General features: G+C 43.7%; 1 protein-coding gene across 1 annotated transcript in view; it reads right to left on the minus strand.

Annotated features, from left to right (window-relative positions):
- Positions 1 to 1,067: 1,067 nt before the first annotated feature.
- The window catches only part of PPP6C (protein phosphatase 6 catalytic subunit), a 128,485-nt gene continuing 105,715 nt past the window's right edge, over positions 1,068 to 23,837 (minus strand). Inside the window, exons 6-7 of the mRNA XM_085613783.1 lie at positions 22,376 to 22,585; positions 1,068 to 2,012 (exon numbers count right to left, since the gene is read on the minus strand). Coding sequence (XP_085469909.1) covers positions 1,764 to 2,012; positions 22,376 to 22,585 — 459 coding nt within the window. The 3' untranslated portion in view covers positions 1,068 to 1,763. The remainder of the gene's footprint in view (positions 2,013 to 22,375; positions 22,586 to 23,837) is intronic.

Genomic DNA, 23,837 nt, shown 5'->3' on the forward strand with positions numbered 1-23,837 from the left:
TGTGGCATGAAAGTATGTTATGACTACACTCCACCCCAGTCATTCGGGGCAGGTGATTAACTGGTCATGCAGACAAACCACGCCTGCAGAATGACGCCTCGCGCAGATGGATCGCACACAAAGTGTGTGAGCTCCCAGCATCTAAGGCCTGGTTGCCAATAGCACGTAAAGGTCCTGGCAGATAACATTACAGGCCCTGACACGGTGCGCCAATGTTCATACCTTTCCCGGCTGAAATGTTGCTGAATCAGATCTGCGCCGGCTGGTCTCGTCCTGGTAAGTGCCCTTGATCCTGGCACCGGTGCCGACGGTCAGCACCCGTGGGGTGGCGTACTCTGGTATGGTGCAGGCTGCTGTGCGTGCGACGGATGGATGCAGATACTGAGCGCCCCCTTCTCCTGCCAGCAGCCTTCAGTGAAAGGAAAAGTATGCTTCCAGCGAAACGCCGGCTAGGCAGGCGGGGCGTCTCAGACGCCTCTTAGATGACGTTAGAAGCGCCATCTAAGGCACAACCTCTAAGAGAAACAAAACAAGCGCTGAAAGACAAGCGTGGCCCCATGGCCAGCGTTTACCTTACGGGAGTGAGAAGCGGCGGGTGCAATAATTGCAAACAGATGGCACCGCTGCTCGCTCCCGCAAGGCAAACCCCGCACATGCACGAGAGCCCATTGGAAACAGTGCAAAACATGCATGAGTTTCCACAAAAGCCCCGAGCGATTTCAAGAGGTCACTCCAAAGCAGCGCTTGTGCGCTGCTTAAGCGAGACCTAAAAAGCCTGCTTGATGGACCAAGATCTAGCTTTATGCCAAATTTGGTGTGATTCCCTTCAGCAATTTTTGCAGTAGTGCTGCCTAAAAAAAGTCTATTGAAAATGCATTGGGAAATTTGGTTTTCATTCAAGAATATTGGGAGACAAGTGACCAACTATATAAAAAAAAACATGAAGACATAGCAATCTAGAAAATAAACATTGTTCCTTACGAACAGAACACTCACTACTCTTGAATTTCTACACGGTGATATGGCTTCTTTATTTTAAGAGAATAAAACACACATTCAAAAAAATATCAAAATGCATATTTTTTATTTTTAATATTGAACCTATGTGGGTTTCATTTAAGATATTTACTTTATTAAAATACAAGTAATCTGAAGAAATAAGAGATCAGTACAATTATTTTAATGTACAAATGCAACTGCTATATCTTTCTGTATTTCAGTTGATATTTAAAAAATAAAATAAAAACAGAAAAGGTGCAGGCCACTAGACCACTTTATTTTACATCCACTTAAAACGTCCCACAAAAGGATATTTAAGCTTTACATCTTGGACGTGCGCACAACGATAAACGTACAGTCCACTGTGTTCATTGAATACCTTTGCTGCTGAAATTTCTTAAAAGTATTTAAAGTGAAAAGAAAATGCAAGATCAAATGTTATGAGTGGGTTCGAAGGTTTTCAAGACAGTATTCAAAAGAAATGTTTTCATTCACTCCAAGACCATAAAAAGGCAATTATACTGTACCACTACAATTTCATTTCACAGGCATTCAAATGTGCTGCAGAGGGCATGGAAAGGGCGAGGGATAAAGGAAATCAATAAGTATTGATATAAACACCATAATCCACAATATATTTTAGATAATTTAAAAATAAAAAAGGCAAGAGGCAGCATTTCAGCAGCAAGTGCTCAATAAAAAATAAAAAAAAGACAGGGGATAATACAAGGAACAGGTAATGAAGGGAGAAAGGGACAAAGGCCTCAGAGAAAATACGGCGTAGTCGTTCTAGGTGGAATCACGCGTTCTGAATCTGGAACAGCACGAAACAGCTTTGGCTCTCTTGTGTTTACGTCTTTGAAGACCATGATTGAGGCAATGTTCCCACAACGGTAGCAATAGTTGGGAGCCGACCATACCGTCACCAGCTTCTCGTCGAACATGAACTTGTAGCCTTCGTGTACCAGTTGATGTGCTCTACAGATGAGCTTTAAATTGTTGATGTGAACAAACTGAAACGTACAAAGAGGTTTGTCAATAACCAAGCTGCATTCAGGTTCAATGAACAAATCCCATAAATATTTACCCTATCTAAAGCATAATTCATTTAATTATAATTTTTTCGGAAAACGCTTTTTATTGGCATGGGCAAAAGTAAAAGAAATAATGGGATTTCTTCAAGGTGCAGACAGCTATTACTTAATTACCATTAGTTTGTGTATGCTAAATGTATCATGGTTGGCTGGCCATGGATACAATGGACCTGGCTGATCTTTGCACACTGCAGGAGCTAATGCGTAGGTCAGATGGTATTCAGGCTGAAAGCATCAACTATGGAAAAATAGTGGCCCTTCATATTTGGCACGTCTGTATCGACCCACTTAGCCAACCGTCTATTCTTGCTTCCTAGACTACTCAGCAGCTTTGGACGGGTTGCATTGCCAAATATTATGGAGGAAACTAGCTGACTAGGTTATACCACAAACACAACTTAATGCAATCATTGCACTTTATTCAGATATGTGGGCACGCGTCAAGCTGACTTTGGAGACAAGCGGTGACAAATAAAACCTTTACAAATAGGGGCATCGAACAAGGCTGCGTATTGGCCCCCCTGCTATTCAATTTATATACCAATGATCTAGGGAGTGTGTAAAAAAGGTAAAGTAATTTCCTTCAAGAATAGGTCTTCATAAAATCTCAATTTTATAATATGCAGATAACTTGGATCAAACAAAAATGTGACTACAGCGATCTCTAGAGTAGCTTTATAAATGCAACCTGAACAAGCTGATGGCAAATGCAGGCAAAACACAAATAATGGCCTTTGGAAAATACAAGTAAAAATATAAGATAGTGGTAATTGGGAACCCCCAAGATTGATTACTCCCCCCTCGTATAATTATCTGGGCAGATATGATCAAATCACGAATCCACTTAACGGTAAATAAAAAGCAAGAAATTTAATATTTGCCCTTTGTCAACTAAACAAGAACTTAAATAGCCCTTCTGCTGAAGCCATTATAAGGGTAATAAAGTCTAAGTTGGTGCCAAAAATAAGCCACACCAAGAACGGGACACTAAAAGGGTATTACAAGAGATTTTTAATGGCACAGAATGACTGAACATACATTTAGGAACGGCCTGTAGTGATTTAGACGTGGATCTAGACGCCCTATGAAGCACAAGTCTTTCTTACTCGGCTCTGCTGAATATCCTGAAGAGACATGTTGTGGCATTATCAAGGAAAAAGGACATGGAATCCTTGGCAACATAGAAACAGACTCCTACTTCCTTCTCATGATACGACACGCAAGTAATATTATCTGCAAGAATCATTGATTCTGGGATTGTAGAAGAAACATCATGCTAGCTAGATTCCGGATACTCCGTATTAATGAATACCGATCAAATTGGAGTAAAAAGGTCTAGAATCACAAATGTAGATTTAGTAACTATAAAAGAATCCATCACACACACCTACTCCGTTGTCTAGAATTTGGGTCAGCTTATTTGCCTACAGAAAGAGAAGCATATCCATAATGAGGCATTGTTACTCAACTAAATGAACCAGAAGATTCAAAATATGACTTACTATACAAATGTTACAGTCCAGTAACTGGAAGTGTATTCATCTTAAATATTTAAGACACCGCTGAGGGTCCGTCGACATTGGATTAGCTACCACACATTCATAGGGTGGTATTAATTGACATGCCCGATGATGAACTTGAGACTGTTACAACTTGAATTGTGGCAGCTATAGTTTAGGAATTTGCAGATAATCTAAAAGGTGTATATTAAGCATAGAAAAACCTTTTGATATTTCATTGCAATATATTTTGCAATAATTTAATTAATAACATACAAATAAGCTACTACTAAAAACTCCAATGTAAATTAAGTCAATGTATGCATTTATCTTTGAAGCAATAGTATGTGGTCAACTTGGCTCTCCAGTGCAGTTACTAAACTCACGGGAATGGCACACACACACACATACATACAAAAACACCCCCCCCCCTCCACTTACCAGTACGCATCTGTTCCTGGGCTGCAGAGTCACACACTAGTGCATAGATCGCCATCTGGTGGTGCGCCCGGATGATTACACTTTGTTGTTGTCCTGGAAGAGTCTTTGTATGGTAGATGACTCCTTCTCTGGAGCATAGTGCGCATGGGCATCGACTCCATCTTCAGATTGTTTTTCGCCATTACGGGAAATGGAGTTGTGTGAGAACAGAAAGAGATGCCCATGAATAATGTATCTAGTTAAGATATTACTGGAACAGAGGCAGCCGGGGAGGCGGGTGGGCGTGTGTGGCTCTGCAGCCCTACATGCCAAAAACAGATGCATACTGGTAAGTAGCATTTTCCGTTCGAGGCATAAGGGCTGCAGATCACACACTAGTGCATAGATTGCATAGCAGTTCTCTCCCTTAGCGGCGAGTACCAGTATCTGTTGCAGTGGTTTGAAATAGTGTTTTGAGTACAGCCTGCCCCACACTAGCTTGTTGTTTTGCTTGCACATCTACACAGTAGTGCTTTGTGAATGTGTGCAGTGTAGACCATGTAGCTGCTTTGCAGATATCATCTAAGGGAATGTTCCCTAAAAATGCCATAGATGCCCCTAGTTAACGGGTGGAATGTGCCCTGGGGGGGAATGGATAGAGTGCGTTTTGCTTTCTGATAGCAAATTTGAATGCATTTAACTATCCACCTTGCAATCCCAGTTTTTGAAATGAGGTTACCTTTGTGTGGGGGAGAAAAAGAGACAAAAAGCGATTTTGTTTTACGGAATGGCTTTGTCCTATCAATATAATAGAGGAGAGCTCGTTTAACATCTAACATATGGAGTGCTCTCTCAGCTACTGTTTAAGGTTGGGAGAAGAATATTGGCAACTCAACAGACTGATTCAGATGGAATGGTGAAATGAATTTTGGAAGGAATTTGGGATTTGTCCTTAGAACCACCTTGTTGTGATGTAGTTGCAAGAATGGTTCTTGAATTGTTAGTGCCTGGATCTCACTCACCCTTCTAAGTGATGTACTAGATATTAAAAAGGCAACTTTCCATGAAAGGAATTGTAATTTACACTTGTGCAAAGGCTCAAATGGAGGGCCCATGAGCCCGGTGAGAACAATGTTGAGGTTCCATAAAGGAGAGGGTGGTACCCTGGAAGGAATTATTCTTTTAAGGCCTTCCATGAAGGCTTAAATGGCAGGAACTTTGAACAATGATAGATGCTGTCTGTTTTGGAGGTAGGCCGCTATGGCAGCAAGATGCAACCTGATTGAGGAGTATGCTAAAGTGCATTTGTGGAGATGCAGCAAATAGCATATGATGTTCTGGATGGAAACATCGAGTGGGCTGGTGTTATTGGTGCAATAGATAACACATTTTTTCCATTTAGCTGCGCAGCAAGCTCTAGTGGCAGGACGTCTAGCTTGTTTGATAACGTTCAAGCAATCAGGTGGGAGGTTGAGATATCCAAACTCTAAGACCTCAGGAGCCGAATTGCTAGGTTAAGCTGCATGGGGTCCGGATGCATGATCTCTCCATGGTTCTGTGTTAACAGATGTGGTGAGAGTTGCAGTTTTTATGTGGTACCACTGAAAGTTCCAGTAGTGTGGTGTACCACAGTTGCCTTGCCCATGTTGGTGCAATTAGGATCAGTGTGAGGGAGCGTTGCTGCAGCTTGCGCACCACTAACTGAATGAGTGGGAGAGGGGCGGAAAAGCGTATGCAAATGTGCCTGACCAACTCATCCATATTGCATTGCCTTTGGACAATGGGTGTGGATACCTGGCGGCAAAGCTTGGGCATTTGAGTTTAGGTGTGTGGCGTACAGATCTATTCGTGGCTGTCCCCATCCTTGAAAGAATGGTTGAAGAACTTGCGGATGAATTTCCCACTCGTGAATCTGTTGGCTCCGACGACTCAACAGATCCGCAATCTGATTTTGAACTCCTGGTAGATGCTCTGCTAGTAGATAGATTTTGAGGAATGGCCCACCTCCATATGCTCTGCGCCAGCCGGGAGAGCTGTAAGGAGTGTGTTCCTCCTTGATTTTGGATGTAATACATGGCTGTCATATTGTCTGTGTGGACTAAGACTGTCTTGCCTGATATGCAATTCTGAAAGGATTTTAGTGCTAGAAAAATGGCTAGCAACTCCAGATGGTTTAGGTGGAGTAGCCTTGAACTATGTGCTCTGACAGATGAGCTCCCCAGCAGATGAGGGATGCGTCTGTGGTTAGCACCACATGTGGAACTGGCTCGAGGAACGGCAATCCTTTGGAAAGGTTTTTGGTGTCCCACCACTGCAGAGAGCGATGTGTCCTGCCGTCCACCACAACCAGATCTGTTAGTTGACCTTGAGCCTGGTTCCATTGGCTTGCTAAGCACTCTTGTAGGGGACGCATCTGGAGTCTTGCGTACGGTACTACGAAAATGCAAGAGGCCATCATTCCAATTATTTGCATGAACACTCGCGCGGTTAGTGAGTGTTGCAATTGAAATTTTTGTATAAGAGCTTGCATGGCCTGTATTCTTATTGGGTTGGGGGATGCAAGTCCTTTGGAGGTGTCTATTGTGGCACCTAGATACTGTTGAGACCGGGATGGTTGGAGGTGCGACTGTTTTGTTTATAGTGAATCAGAGTTTGTGTAAGAGGTGAATGGTCTTGAGTGTGTGTGTGTGCTGGACGCATTGCTGGTACGACTTGGCTTTTATTAACCAGTGGAACAACTATGGAAAGACATGGATGTTTTCCCTTCTCAAGTGTGCTGCTACTACCGCGAGACATTTTGTGAAGACTCTGGGTGCTGTAGTCTCCCCAAAGGGGAGGACTTTGAATTGGTAATGCTGACCGTCCACCACAAACCGAAAGTACTTCCTGTGAGCTTGGTGAATGGGAATGTGAAAGTAGGCGTCCTTGAGATCTAGGGTAGCAAGGAAGTCGCCTTGTTTTAGCAGAGGAAGGACCTGCTGTAATGTGACCATATGGAAGTGGTCTGACTGTATGTAAAGGTTCAGGGGTCTGAGGTCCAGTATAGGTCTGAGGGAGCCGTCTGTTTTTGCGAAAAAGGAAACACAATGCGTAAACCCCTGTGTTTTGCTGGTGTAGGGGAACTGGTTCTATTGCTTGTTTGTGTATTAGAGCAACAACCTCCTGTTTTAGGAGAGTGAGATGCTCTTGTGACATGGGACGCTGTTTGGGTGGTATTGTTAGAGGAGTGGAAGTGAGCTCCAGGCAATAACCTGAGTAAATTATTTGTCTCACCCACCTGTCCGTTGTGATGGAGTTCCTGACAGGTAGGATCTGTTCTAATCTTCCCCCGACCGGAGTGGAATGGTCAGGGGGGGGAGGAGGGGGGGGGGGGGGGGTTTGGACGAGGTAAGTCACTGTTTGGGGGCGGAGGCAGCACAGGTGTCGTTACCTCTGCCTCGGCCTTTAGTATTGTTACCTTGTATTGTAACCTCTGTAAAAATCTCTATTGGGCGAGGATCGGGTGGGAGTTTTGTAAGAAGAGGATGCAGTGTTGGTAGGAAAAGTTGTTGAGGGGCCCTATATGAGGAACGACGAAAGGACGCTCTGGGAGTTTGATTTTGTAAAGCCCCCATGGATTTTGTCCTTTTTCATTTTTTAAAGAGAGTTATCAACTGAGGGGCCAAACAGATGCTGTTGGTCAACCGGTTGATTAAGAATACTCGTTTGTACTTCTGGGTTGAAACCAGAAATATGCAGCCAGGCATGCCTGCGTAAAAGTATGCCAATATTTATTGCTCTTGAGGCTGTGTCAGCAGCATCTAGAGTGCAACGGATGGAAGTATTAGTAATAACCTTCCCTTCTTGTATTATATCAGTAGCCCCGGTCTTGTATTTGTCTGGTAGATGTTGTATAAGGGTTTCAAGCCCATTGTAAAGAGCCCTATCGTATCTTGCCAACAGAGGTTGGGTGTTGGCAAGTCTCCAGACATTGGCTGCTTGAGATGTCATGCGTTTCCCTGAAGCATCTAATAGTTTGGATTCTTTATCAGGGGGTGGAGCGTCTCCTGTTTGAGAATTTGCACCTTTCCGTGCGTTGAAAACTACTAAAGAGTCTAATGGTAGATGGCCCTTGATATAGGATGGGTCAGATAGAGCTGCTTTGTATTTTTTCTCCAACTTGGGGTTAATTACCCTAGCTCTGGCGGGATCTTTGAATAAGTCTAGTGCGTGCTTTGTAACCCCTTTGAGCAATGGTTGTGGTCTTATGAGAGGATAATAGTGTGTCCATAAGGAAGCCGTGATCCCCTGGGTCAGTATGGAGATCCACCCCATGAAAGGCTGCTGCTCTGTGAATGAGTTGTGTAAATCCTATGGTGTCACTGGAGGAGATGGACTAGAGGGGTATACATCATCTTGGGGTAGATCAGGGGCATCTGGTGCATTGTAGTCTTCCCAAGGATCACCTGATGGGCTATGAATATCGTCTGGGTCCTCTAAGGGTTGCTTATCTTCTATTTCCTAAGCAATATCATTGTCATCAGGGTTATGTGGGCTGAGAGGCGAGTGTGTGGGGGAAATATAAGGATCTGGCAGCTCTGGTGAAGGTACCCTTATGGGAGAAGTTGGAGCATGTTGAGTGGAACTGAAGGTGTAGGAGGAGGTTCCAGTTTTCTTTTGTAAGGTACAGTGATTACATATCCAGTCTTTGGATGGATATGAAGAGTCTTTTGTTTTGGGTGAAAAAGCTCTTCTTTGGAAGAATCCTTCTTCGGGGCCGATTTGTCCTGTTTGGAATCGAGCTGTTTGCTTGGTTTACCGATGTTCGGTACAGTCTTAGGAGCAGATTGAGGTTTGGTTTCGTAAGACTTGTGGTCGGAAGCTTTTTTCGGCTCAAATTTTTTCTTCAGATCGGAGATTATTTTCGGATCCGGAGTTGTTGGTTCCGGAGCTTGTTTCGGGTCAACAGTTTTAGGTGCCGAAGTGTGCTTAGATGTCGAAGTTGGCTTCGGTGCCAAGCTTGGCTTCGGTTTGACCATTTTAGGTGCCGGAGTTTGTTTTGGCACCGGACTTGGCTTCGGTTCGATTGTTTTAGGTGCCGAAGTTTGTTTCGGTGTCGGACTGGACTTTTGTCCGACAATTTTGGGTACCGAAGTTTTCTTCGGTGCCGAAGGCGGTATCAGTTTCACTTTCGGGTTGAGAACCTTTTGTTTATCGGGGTTGAGTGAAGGCTGACTCGAGCCAGAGTCGCATAGAGGCTTTTTGGAAGTCTTCATTGCCGGTCCCGAAGGTGGGGCATCAGAAGTTTGTGATCGGTGTGCACCCGGGCCTGAAGGTGGAACCGAAGCCTCACGAAGTGTTGGGGTAGTAATAGGGTCATCGTCTATACTTACGACCGGTTGCCCAGCTGGAAGGGGATCATCATCTTCTGCCTGCTCGTCGGCTCCGGAAGCTGAATCCTCTGCTTCGGAAATGATGACTTCTTCCTGCTGTTGCTCTTCTTCGGACTCCTGTTGGACTTGAGTTTCCTGGACGAGGGTGTCTGGTACCGATGAAGACGACTGTGCCATGACTCTCCGAGCTAGACGGTCCCTTATTGTCTTTTTGGACCGGAACGAAGCACAGGCCTGGCAATCTCGGCTCTCATGCTCTGGGGACAAGCACAGATTGCACACCGGATGTAGATCAGTGTGGGGGAATTTGTGTCCACACCGAGGGTACTTTTTGAATGGTGTCCTTTCCATGAGCCGAAGGCCCAATGGCACAGTTGGGCCCGACGGCCCTCGACGAGCACCGGAATCGAAAAGTGCAGGTTGTTCGAGACGCGTGTACAAGGAAGTCTCGATCAAAAACAATACCGACGATAGGGATCAGGGAATGCGCGTCGAAAAGAGATCGATAACGAAACCGAGCGGGAGCGACACATCCGAGCCCGATGGCGGAAAAAAACAATCTGAAGATGGAGTCGATGCCCATGTACACTATGCTCCGGAGGAGGAGTCATCTACCACACAAAGACTCTTCCAGGACAACAACAAAGTGTAATCATCCAGGCCTACCACCAGATGGCGATCTATGCACTAGTGTGTGATCTGCAGCCCATATGCTTCAAACATATACATATATATACACACACACACACACATATATATATATACACACACATACACACATACATATATACATACACACACACATACATCCACAAATATACACTGAATGGGCTGAGATACAACAATGGGCACAATCTTTATGCCTTACCTCTTTGTTGTCCCTCTGCAGCCGTTTTGCCAAGATACAAAGGATTCCCCCTAGCCGGGCCATTGCCATGCACCAAAGTAAGTGCCATTCTCAAGCAGATCATGGTTCTAAAGTATCTGTCTGCTATAGTAAACATTACTTGAAATTTAGCAAAATAATGGCGCTTTCGAAGTACAAGACATTATGATGGCGACCACTCCCTTTAAGGGGGTTTAAATGTTAGCGTACTAGAAGTTGCATAAATATTATGGGATTTTTTTATCCAGCCATTAGCACATAGTGCCTCTATGTGGGTCAGGTATACTAGTAGTTGAGTGAAAACAAGCTCCATTTTTAATGATTCATTAACACAGTGTTGACAACAGGAAGACATTTGTGGGGAGCCATGAACTTGTACCTCTGGACCATTATCCATGTTTATATACAAAACACTCTGCATATGCGCACAGATTTGAGCCCAGTACAGATAAGCATAAATCAAACTTTTTCCAGACCCTGGTTGCATATAGGTAAGCTGTTCTCTTGCACACAAAACCCCCTTGATGGGATCTCAAGGCAAGGGAAGCTAGCGGGGACTGGTACCTTAAGAGGGTGAAAGACACTAAGGGGCAGGCGGGGAGAGTAGCAGGAAAAAAAAGGCAAGCACGCCCTTCTCCCATCCATGAGTGTGATCAAAAAGCATCATGCTCTCAAGGCAATAAGGGACCTTTGAATGCTCTTCAATGTAACCTCCAACATTCCATGGCTGTTGTATCATAGAAGTTAGGAAAACGTGTTTGATTGAAGTCTACCATGGACAACTAAATTCTATAGACAAGTGCCTTGTCATGGACTGCACAATAACACTTCTCTCTAGAATAAACCTCTCCATACAACCAGTCTACTGCATACTGGAGTGGATATGCATAAGCGTACCATTCAGAGTCTAAGCCTCCTCACTCCCCCAGACACCACCTCCCCACTCCCTCTCTGCCAACTGGGTAGGTCCCAGAGAGTAATTATGTCTTGGGCACCCTTTCCTGACCTGTAACACCCTTGAATTAAGGATCATCTTTAGGCAGCACTGAAATACATAGAGAGGATTTTCAATCAGGATATTGCCAGGTAACTCATGCTAGACAGAGGTACACGGACCCAGGATTCAATAGCTGTCTTTATACCGAACCTGCTGCCCATAACATTAGAAGGAGATATGCACCATATATGGGACTATACTGGTAACGTCATATTTTAATACACAGATATTTAAACCAGCTTGCAGACCACAGTAGGCTGGAGTGCAGGAATCGCCTGTGCTCTCCAAAAATATAAAGTACATTTTCTAAGTTGATACATAGACCCAATATTAAATCAGTCTTGAATGTTTTGTAACTTAAATGGGAGACATCATGCAGAATTATCTGTGTAATGAGACACTACTTGAGAGTGGAGCCCCAAAGAGCTGCCACAAACCCAAGCCGAATTCTGTTTACTAGCAGCTCCATCCACAGGACAGATATAAGTGGGAATAGGGAGATAACACAGTAGTTTCAACCTGCAGCTGCAAATCTAAAGCACATCCTTCACCATCATGCATGACTGCCAGAGTTCCTGTATACAGCATATTAACTCCATAGCAGCACACCAGCCACCTCTCACAGCCACCAGTCAGCATGCTTCTTCACTCAGAATCTGCAGGTGATCCGCACTCGGTCACTCAACACCATACCTGCAAGAAGCTGGTGACTATTTATAGCTCTGTATCTGACTAGAACAACCAACACTGGCTTCTAATTAAAAGCCTCTTCAAAAACCACTAGATTAAGTCTTACTTCCACTCATAACTTTCCCTAGGACTCAATGCCTTTATATGTGTTGCACAAGGCTAAGATAGAAGCATCAGATCTGTTTAATGTTTCTGCTTCTCCTCCATTTTCAAAACAATTAAAACTATAAAATTAAAAAATACATGCAGAAATTCGACTCGCTTTTCAGTGTTATGCTAAACAAATAACATTCCCAAAAACTCTACTTGCTCTTCAGTGCCTCTCTGAATGTTTGCCTACCTGAACTTCACTGTATTACTAGTTGAAAGGAATTGGACTCCTTTATATATCTTTTCTAGATAGAGTCATCTGTACTCACTTTTCTTCAACCTTGTACTCACCCTAAGTTTATTTGATTTATATATGGAACCAGTTGCGGAAATGCTGCGCCTGGATAACACTAGTACCCCGGCATTATCAATAAAGAGATTTGAACAGGTAGCTGGAGGATTTGGTAAGTTGTTGGGATATTCAATTAATTGAGACAAAACTGAGGTTATGTCTTGGAATGTGGCAGGCATGAAAAAGATTTGGGAATAGATATTTTCCAGAAGTTAGAGCAGATAGCAGAAAGGAACCTTGAGAGGGTGTTGCTTGTGATTAAAGAGTAGCTTAAAAAAGGGCAAAACGTTATTTTGAGAATTTGTTGGAGAATATTTTGTAGGATAAACCTAATTAAAATGTGTGTTTTACCAAAGTTAACTTTTTTATTTAATAACATTCCACTGACTTAACTCGAAATACATAAGATTCAGAGTGATATTAACTTTTTTGTCTGGGCCTCAAAAGCTGCCTGCATTAGCTGGAAGAAACGAAGAAAAACACTCGGGAAAGGCGGGTTTCAGCTACCCGATATTAACCTGTATGATGTGGCTTCTCAGTTGACGTTTTTCATATCACTGCTGGCGGTGCCAGAGGATTCAGATAGATGCAATATGTTTGCAGTAATGTTGCAACTATAAGGAATAAGAGAGGGGTTAATGCACAAATTTGATCCACCTTTGTATTTTAATAAGGTAAGGCTAAAGGTCCTGGAGGTTGCGGATGTTATGCAGTAAGCGCAATATTAAATTTAACATCTACTATAATGACACTGCGGAGGTTTAGGATTCTTCAAGAACTCTGGAGTGTTTAAAGGATGCCTTGAGCCTCCCAATAAAAAATGCAGCAATATCTACATGGGGGTTGTTGTGGGATATGATGCAATGATGAAATGTGAACAGTTATAGCTTATTAGAGGAGGTTCCTTTTCAAGGTTTACATTTGTGCAATTATCATGGTAAAAGGCACAATCATGGACAACTTTGACTATTGAGGGCTTCCTCGATGACGACCATACACAAACAAGTACAAAGAGAGAAATAAGACCCTGGTATGACCATCTGTGTGAAATGGAAGAGCTGAAGAGACAGGCACCATAGGGAATCTGGGCAGGAAAAGGAGGTCAAGAATTATTGACAAGTCTTCTTTGCTACACTTAATAAAATGGTCAGTCCCGCCAATTTATAAAAATATCATCTCTTTCCCCTGCACAGGGTCTATTGGACGTCAAGGAAAATGGCAAAAAGGAGAAGGCTGGATGAGGCTGACTGTATCTGTCTGTAGTGAAAGAGCCACTCTTGTAGTCTGACACCCAATGATGACCTCCGACCGCCACCATTTTAACTGACTTTAGTGTGTTATTTTACCCTAGCCTTAATGTAGGATGGTCCTGCATATACTTGCTTCTCTTCCATCCTGTAATCTTGCTTTCAGGTCATCCTGCCTTCTGACTTTACCTTGCTTCAAACTTTTCTGTGTGCACAGTGGTGCTTGTACTATTGCCTTTGACAGGGCCTCATGTCGGACTCTGCCTTGCTGCTGCGTGCACAGCAGTGCTTGCAAGTTGTTTGGGTTATTCACATTCAAGGTCTTGGTGTTTTCCTGAGCGATTGTTTTTGTTTAGTGTACTGTGGAAGGCCTTGTGAGAGCTTCGTCAAGACAGAGGCTGGAAGAAGTACGAATGGAGGAAGAGACTTGAGAGCTCCTTACTGCCATTGAGATGCTTGCTTAGAACTTGGCTAGTTCTGGTAAAATTCCTCTGGCGGTGGGAGGAGGTCTTTCACGAATCTTCTAGTGTGTTTAAAGCTGATGGTTGCAGGCTGAGAAACTGGGAGTTTGGATTCCGAGCGAGGGCAGACGTGTCTATCTCGGATTGAACCCTGGCTTGCTGAGCTCTGATCCCCGCCTGTGATTCCCCCGGTCAGAAGTGGGCAGTGTATGCACCAGGTGATGTATTTAGTTTTGTGGTTATTGCCATTGTGCTGTGATTGTTTGAGGTGTTTTCTTTGTGGTGTGGGAGGTGCACATCCAGAGTGATCCTCTACTGTGTATATATCTTTCTGATCTCTTGCAGGACGTCCAGTGTATCTTATCTTATATCAGTTATTGCTTGTGTATTAATCAGTATTATAGTTTGCTCAGTTATTGATTCATGCCTTTAGATTATAAGTTTGCTACATATATTTGAATCTTATGCATTTGGTATCTGAGACAGCTTTTGTTTAGAGAGTATTTTGTAATAAACCCCAAGCCTTATTCTAAAAGTAATAGAGTCTTTGCATTTTGTTAACCCCTTCGACGCGCTTGACGGAACGGTTCCGTCATGCACGTCGGTTGGGCTGTGCTTATGACGGAACCGTTCCGTCATGGCCCCGCCCGCGCACGGAATCTTCAGCGTGGCGCGGAAATCCACGCCGCGCTGAAGGGGTTAAATAAAACCCCTTTTCAAAAGGTGCTGTTTGTTTTATGTTGAAGTCTTGCTGTGCCAGGGGTGGTAAGACATGCTCAAATGTGTATATTATTCAAAGGTGCAGTGGTATATTTGCCTCCCAGGTGGGAGTGCAGGGATTGGGTGTGGCTAATTGGTGAGAAGCCACATTCAAAACAGTGTCGGAGGTGTGGGCTCTTGGATATCCACGTTTGCTGACTGCCCTGTTGTACTAAATAGAGTATTCAAGGTAAGCCCATCATTTTATTTGGTATCTGCAACATGCTGGGAGAGAAGGAGGCCACATTTTTTATTATTTAATTTTACTATCCAGCTATATAATATTTAAGAACTGGCTTGATAAACGCCCCCACCCCCCTAAAGTTGAATGACTGGTTGGTTGTTGTTCATAGAACTAGGTCGTAAGACGAGCTGTGTTACAACTCAGAAAGATCCAACTTTTGGCAGAAAGTAATAGACTGGCTAGAATCCCAAAACAAGGTCCTAGGATTAAACCTATTTGAATTCCGTGGTCTGGATGAACGCAGATGAAGAGGCCAGAGAGGAGGTAGTGTAGCACCGGTTTTTGACCTCTTCGCAAATTGGATAGCTATGTTTTGTTAGGGTTAGTCAATACCACATGAAGGGCGTCGATGTATAGATGTGCTAATGACACAAGACATCCTACCCTTCGCTTAAAAATGCATACACAACATATTAATATAGGGCTCATTGCAAAAGACTGTTAGATTGCCATTGGAACGGTAATTACTAGTACAAATATGGAATTGTTAGTTCTTAAAATCTAGGCAACGAGTTAATGTACCCTGTTGACTATGAAGCGCTCTTGGATTTTGTTTTGAAATACACACAAAATAAATTATTCTGGAAGTGGAACCCACTCACCACATCCCCCAGCCCCGACCCATACACGCAAATACCTGCCATTATAAATATATATATATATTTTTTAAGACGGCCTTCATGAAGCCATGTTTTATGCACACTACCCATGGATGAAACAGTCCTCAAAATGTGCCATACACTGTACAAGATACATGTTACAAGTTCTTCATGTAGGATTTTCAAATTTTTGTAAAGTGCTGAACAAAGAAGCTGCAATAAGAATATAATGACCTTGCTTCTTCAGGTGCTTAAAAAAAATCTTCCTTTAAATATGCAGACACTGTGCCTCTCACATAGGCCAGGCATTACAACAAAAATGAAGTTAGACACCCCCCCACGTCCTTCCAGTACCCATCCTTACAAACCATAGTACAGTCCTGAAATAAGCTATGGCACCAAATATAATGCAGTTTTGGGAAACTAAGGACTTCTCTATGGAACACACTGTGGAAAACCATTGTAAAGCAAGCCTACCACCTAGCCTCCAACAGAAGGATTATGTTACTTACCCAGTAATCATCTGTTCTTGGCATGTAGAGCTGTAGATTCACATGCTTTGCATACTCCTGCCATCTAGTGTTGGGTCTGGATGTTTGCAAGTTGTTTTTCTTCGAAGAAGTCTTATCCGGTCACGAGGTAAGGTGACTCCTTCTTTCGGTGATAGTGCGTATAGGCATCAACTCCATTGTTAGATTGTTTATCCACAAAGAGGGTGCGAATGGAGTAAGTGAGAGTAGTACAGAGATGTACACGAGTATGTAATGTAAATAATGAGAACTGCAATAACTACAGGTGCCCGGGGAGGTGGGAGGGCGCATGTGAATCTACAGCTCTACATTCCAAGAACAGATGCTTAACTGGGTAAGTAACCTAATCCGTTCGAGGCATGTGTGCTGTAGATACACATGCTTTGCATAGACTATATAACAGTATTCTCCCAAAGCGGTTTTTAACCGGTAGGTGTTGCTGTTTGAAAAAGTGTCTTTAGCACTGCTTGCCCTACATTGGCTTGTTGACGTGCTAACACATCAACACAACAGTGTTAAGTAAATGTGTGTGGGGTGGACCATGTTGCTGCCTTACAAAATGTCAGCTATAGGAATGTTACCTAAAAAGGCCATAGATGCTCCTATTTTAATAGTGGAATGTGCTCTAGGAGGTATAAATAAAGTTCCTTTAGCTTTAGCATAGCAAGTTTGACTGCATTTAACAATCCATCTTGAAATACCATATTTGGAGATAGGATTGCCTTTGTGAGGTGTAGCAAATGCAAAAAATAGTTGCTTTGTCTTACGAATTGTTTTGTCTTTTCAACATAGTACAATAACGCTCTTCTGACATCAAGTGTGTGAAGAGCTCTTTCTACTACTGAATCAGGTTGAGGGAAGAACACAGGTAACTCTACTGATTGGTTAATATGAAAAGCAGAAACCACTTTTGGAAGGAAATCTGGGTTGGTGCGAAGAACTACTCTATCTTTATGAAGATGAAAGAAGGGTTCTTCTAAGGTTACCGCTTGTAGCTCACCAGCTCTCCTTAATGAAGTGATAGCAATGAGGAAGGCAACCTTCCAAGAAAGAAACTGTAATGGACAATCGTGTAATGGCTCAAAAAATGAACCCATGAGTCTTGCAAGCACAATGTTCAGATTCCAAAGTGGTGCAGGAGGTACTCTGAGTGGCATTATACTTTTAAGGCTCTCCATAAAGGCTTCAATTACTGGAACTTTGAACTAAGATAAATGTGGTATATCTTGCAAATATGCGTCTACTAACGCAACGTGCAATCAAACGGATAAGTAAGCTAGACCAGCTAGCTGTAGATGCAAAAGGTAACAAATAATATTTTGGATAGAGGCATCTAGCGGATCAATATTGTTGTTGTTACAATATACAACATATCTTTTCCATTTTGCTGCATAACATGCTCTGGTGGTAGGCTTTCTGGCTTCTTTTAGAATAGTCATACAATCTGGTGGCAAATTTAAGTATCCAAACTCTAGGACTCCAGGAGCCAAATCGTTAGATTAAGTTCCTTGGGATTTGAGTGTCTGATTTCTCCATGGTTCAGAGTGAGAAGGCTGGAAATGAGATGTAGCTTTTGACGTGGAACCACTGATAGTTCCAAGAGTGTGGTGAACCACAGTTGACGGGCCCATGTGGGAGCCACTAAGATTAGGGTGAGTGAGGTTTGCCTGAGCTTCCGAACCAGAAATGGAAGGAGAGGTTGAGACGGAAAAGCGTAGACAAATATTTATGACCAATTCATCCACAGGGCATTGCCTTTGGATAGAGGGTGTGGAGAACTGGTGGCGAAGTTTGGGCATTTTGAGTTGTCCACTGTGGCGAACAGATCTATTTGATGTAATCCCCATTTTTTAAACTATGGAAGGAGAACTTGGGGATGAAGTTCCCACTCGTGTATTTGTTGCCGCATCCTGCTGAGGAGGTCGGCAATCTGATTGTTCACTCCTGGGAGGTGCTCTGCCGGATTGCCCCACGCCAAATGGTCTGAGAGAGGTGTGACAGTTGCAGACAGTGTGCCCCCCCCCCCCCCCCTGTTTTTGTACATTGTACATAGCCGTCATATTGTCTGTGCGGACTAATACAACTTTCCCTATGAGGAGAGACAGAAAAGCTTTCAGTGCTGGATACATAGCCAGAAGCTCTAGATAGTGGATGTGAAGACCTCTGTGCTTGTTGTGCCATGGACCTGGATTGTCAAATTGTGGAGATGGGCACCTTAACCTGTGAGAGATGTGTCTGTTAGCACAATCTGTGGAACAGGGTCGATGAAGGGCCACCCTTTTGATAAGTTTTGTGTGTTCCACCACTGCAGAGAGCGAGGAGTGTGGCTGTCTACCAACACTAGATCTGTTAATTGACCCCGAGACGGATTGCACGGACGTGCTAAGCTTTCTTGTAGGGGACGCAATCGTAATCTTGCATGAGGCACTATTGCAAAGCATGATGCAGTCATTCCCAACAGTTGCATGAAAGTCCTGACTACTAAGATTTGGTTGGTGTGGAACTGTAGTAACAGAGTTTGAATATTTCGAATTCTGGCTGGATTAGGAGAGGCAAGTGTGCGTGTTTAGAGTCGCTCCCAGATAGGACTGCATGTGCGAAAGCTGAAGATGAGACTTTTGCGTATTGACCGTAAAACTCAATTGGTGGAGTAGGTCTATTGTAGTCGGAGTGTGTTGTAAACACTTTGTGTGTGCTGGCTTTGATGAGCCAATTGTCTAATATGGGAAGAGATGAATCTATTGTCTTCCGAGATGAGCTGCCATGAATGCTAGACATTTTGTGAACACTCTGGGAGCAGTAGTTACTCCGAACTGGAGTACTTTGAACTGATCGTGTTTTCCTTCTATCACAAATCTGAGATATTTGCGATGTGCTGGGTGAACTGGAATGTGAAAGTAAGGGTCATTCAAGTCTAGTGTGGACATAAAACCGCCTAGCTGTAGAAGTGGAAGCACTTGTTAAAGTGTAACCATATGGAAATGTTCTGTAGAGGTTTAACATCCTTAGGTCCAGAATTGGTCCTATGGAGCCGTCCTTTATGGGGGATTAGAAGTACAGAGAGTAAACCCCTGAACCTTGGTACTGTAATGAACTGGTTCTATGGCTCCATTTGTTAAAAGAGCTTGTACCTCTTGTTTGAGGAGCTGTAGGTGCTCTGATGAGAGTTTGTGAGTGCAAGGTGGAAAATCAGGAGGATTGCTGGTGAGTTCCAGGCAATAACCATGATGGATAATATCTAGTACCCATTTGTCTGATGTGATGGTTTGCCAAATGGGAAAAAAATAATTGTTGCAGTCTTCCCCCGACAGTTGTTAAATGATTGGGGGAAATGTAGGCAAGTCACTGCATATTGGGGGAAGGGGAGTTATGCGTTGGCTGGCTCTTACCCTTGAAATTGTTTTGTCTGTATCCTCCTCTATAGAAACCTCTACAGGGAGAGGGTTGTGTGTTTGATTTACAGGAAGAAGCATTAGGGACTGAGAATGTACTTTTGACCCGCCTCTATAAAATGAGCGGCGAAAGGAGCCTCTGGTTGACGGGGACTGAAGCACTCCCATGGACTTCGCCACGTTTGTGTCCTTTTTCATTTTTTCTAGGGCCTCGTCTACTTGAGGTCCAAAGAGATGTTTATTAAAAGGGATATTTAAAATAGACTGCTGAACCTCCAGTTTAAAACCTAAAATTCTAAGCCAAGCATGTCGTCTTAGGAGAATGCTGGTGTTAATTCCCCTTGTTGCAGTGTCAGCAGCATCTAAAGCACATCAAATGGAGGAATTGGATATTGGTTTGCCTTCTTGTACTAAATCCTGTGCTTTCTTCTTGTGCTCTTCTGGGAGATATTGAAGTAGGTCTTCCATCTCATCCCAGTGTGCCCTGTTATACCTAGCTAGTAGCAATATGCCAGTGGTTAGTGGCTTGGGCAGCCACCCTTTAACCTGTTGCATCGATCTTTGTCTGGGAACCGGGGGGGCATCTGTAGAGGCCAGAGTTTGCTCTCTTACGAGCATTAGAGACTACTAGTAAGTCTAAAGGCAACTGTCCCTTAATAAAAATGGGATCAGATGATGGGGTTTGTATTTTTTGTCAACCCTTGGTGTTAGAATGCAGGCACAAAATGGGGTCCTTAAATATTTCATCAGCAGGTCTCATCATGCCCTTTAACATAGGAAGACTCTGACTTGTACTCTGTGCAAACCCTAGCGTCTCAAATAAAAAGTCTTCTTCCAGAGGCTCTTTGTAAAATGTAACCCCATGATAAGCTGCTGCTCTTGCAATCAGCTCCACTATCGTCTGGAGGTGATGGCTTCACAGGGTATAAATCTGGATCATTATCCACGGGTGGATCAATATTATAGTCATTCCATGGATTTACTGGTAAATGACTATTATCATCATCATCCCGTATAGAAGGCTGTGTATGAGCAGACCCCCGAGGCGTTATGCGTAGAGGATATGAGCCTGGCAATTGTGGTAGTGGTGAAGATGGCGGAGGTGGAGGGGATTAGGAAGAACGGGCTTGTAGCTATGTCCTTTTTCTTAAGAGGAATTTTATAAGTAGTGTCTTCTGAACCAGCTTTTCTTTTGGAAGGACGTTTTGCCAAAATATGTCCAGTATCTGGATTGATGTAGATTTTATTCTGCTTAGGGTCTAATTTCTCTTTCATAAGGTCCAGGATCGGTTCCGGAGGCTCTGGTAGGCCCTCTTTCCAATTTCGGCTGAAGGTTTCGGTTCCGAACCAGATTTGCCTTTCAGGGCGGAAGGTTTCGGTTCTGAAGGCGGTTTTTGTCGACTCGATCCAGAGTTAGAAGGCTGGACTGGTTGTTTCGGTGCCGGGCCAGAGGCTGGGGCATCAGAAACATTGTCTTGGTGCCGACCAGGGCCCGAAGGCAGAGGTGGTGCTGAAGCCTTATGGTTGGTGGAAGGGAGTTTGTGAGGTAAAGGGTCTTTAGTACTCACCCTCCTGTACCGGTGGCACATCTTCAGACTCCAGCTCTATCTCTGGCTCGGAATCCGATTCTGGGAAAGAAAAGGCTTCTTTCTCTTCCGCTGCCGACGCTTCGACCTCTTCATGATCGGATTCTTCTCCGAAGATATCCGGAGTTTGTTAGATGCTTTGTCGCTTCATTTCTCTTCGTTGAGCCAGACAATACCGCAGAGTCTTTTTCGATCGGAACGACCGACAAGGCTCGCAATCTTCTTCCTTGTGCTCTGGTGAGAGGAACAAGTTACAGAATTTATGTAGGTCGGTGCAAGGGTACTTGAAGTAGAACCGAGGACAAAATTGAAACGGAGTCCGTTCCTTTGGCAGAAGGCTGGACCGACGCAGTTAGGCCTGAAGGCCGGCCACGATGTTTTCGACCGAAGATGGAGAGCTTCCCCGATTGATTCGATACGCGGAGAATAGGGTAATGAGTACGATAACAATACAGTCGTGGGTATAGTGGATTGCGCACCAAGGGGAACCCAAGGGATGGTTTCAAACCGGAGCACAGCAATTCACGTCTGAACCAGATGGCGAAAAGAAAACAATCTAATAGAGTCGATACACATGCGCACTATCACCGAAAGGAGGAGGCACCTCACCTCGTGACTGGAAAAGACTTCTTCGAAGAAAAACATTTCGCAAACATCCGGACCAAACACTAGATGACAGGAGTATGCAAAGCATGTGTATCTACAGCACACAAGCCTCAAACAAAATATTTATTTTTCCTCCACACAATCAATCTTTCTAATTAGAGTCTCACAGTGATAGTTTGTAGATTCAGGTTACAAATAGTCTATAATATAGTAAGTATATTAATGCGAACCCATTTTCTACCATAAATAAAGTACAATATTTTATAAGGATTACATTCCTTTCATTCTACTTGCACGAAAGAATTCCCAGTCAGTTCAGTTTAGTATTTTCAAAGAATTATTCAGGACAGAACTCAAGTGACCAGAAGAACTCATTGCTTAATTACAGAAAATGCTTTTATTATTCACACTGTGAAATAACGAAAACTAAGAATGCTACTACTACATAATACTTTGATAGATACGCTGGTTGAAATGATGAAAACACTAGTGTTCGGCATCAAACCCTAACAAATTAGAAGTTGAAGTATTATTATTATTATTGCAAATTACCTCATTCGTGACCTTTGCGCCAAACAACCAGCCGGCACCTCTTGGACTTATTGCCCAGGTATCAACATCCTCAGGATCAGACCACACAAGGTCACAAAATGCTCCTTTGTGAGGAATTTCTTGATTGCGCTCAATCGTTCGGATCTGGTCGAGCGTCTTGATGTCTGGTGATAAACCTCCGTGCACACACAGTATCTGCTCATCTATTAACTAAAGAAAGTATAACGTTATAGCAGATTGATAACAGACCAAGTAGGAGTAATTCATTTCAGACTGAAACTTTTTTTTTCTCTTGTACATGCTAGTTAGTAGCCTCCAACAGGATAGATAGATAGACCTGGCAGAAGCTAGTAGGTAGTTATAGGGAGGACCTATCTTCCATAGGAAGAGCATTCTTGTTTTGCCAACAACTTTAGCGCCGCTTGAGGAATCTTCACAACATTTTCAAAACTTTTACTTTAGTCGGTTCAGCTGTTATGTTGAAAGTTCTGGTGTGATCCATCAAACGGGGGCTGAGAAAAAAAGGGAGGGGTCTCAAAATGAATTTTCCCCATGCATTTTCCCAATAGGGTTTTTGAACACAACTACAGCCCGAACCGCTAAACGAAATTACACCAAATGTTGCACAAAGCAAGATGTTGGTCCAGAAAGCATGCTTTTTGTGATATGCTGTAAATTCATTCAGTAGTATTAGAGATATTTAAGGTTAAAAAATAGAGATCTCTGGCAACGCGGATCCTTGCAATGGACTCTCGGATCCACAGTCCCCGTGCTGAAATATGATTGGCTGCCAACACTAACCAGGAAGTGTTGGCAGCCATCTTGGGACTCAGCTTGAAGCAGACTCTCACAAAAAAAACCTTAAAAAAACAAAAAACACGAGGCAGGGTAGGAAAACCCCGACAACCCCACCCCCCCCCCCATACGCGGGTTAAAAGCATTTTTTTTTAATTCTATTTTGTCGCAAATTTGCACGTGGATCCGCGGCGAAATTGAGGAGATAAAATGAAGTGCGGTCTACTACACTTCATTACTAAATCGGCCCCTGGTTGGCCCAGGTCTCGGGGGTATTTTAATAAAGGAGGTGTGGATTGGCACCGGGGGCCCCCTTCCTGGGGCTTACTGATGTCCCAGGGACCACCACCTCCCCGAGAATGATTTAATTATAAATTGGGGGGTCTCTAGGACCACCCACCTAGCTCCGGGGACCACCACCTCCTTGGGGCCTTCATTTAAATTAATGCAGGATGGGACTGGACGGACCCCTCCCCCCCCCCCCGCAGCCTCAGGGACCGACACCTCGCATGTGCTTTTGTCAAATTTAAATTCCGGGGACGTGTTAACCCCCCCAACCTCACAGCCCTGGGGACTACCACCTCCTGAGGCAAATTGTAAGAAAGGAGGGGTGGCCGCATAGCCTCACTCCTGGGGCCATACATGGCCCTAGGGACCGCCACCCCCC

The sequence above is a fragment of the Triturus cristatus genome, chromosome 1_2 (genome assembly GCF_964204655.1).
Source record: "Triturus cristatus chromosome 1_2, aTriCri1.1, whole genome shotgun sequence".
NCBI lineage: Eukaryota > Metazoa > Chordata > Amphibia > Caudata > Salamandridae > Triturus > Triturus cristatus.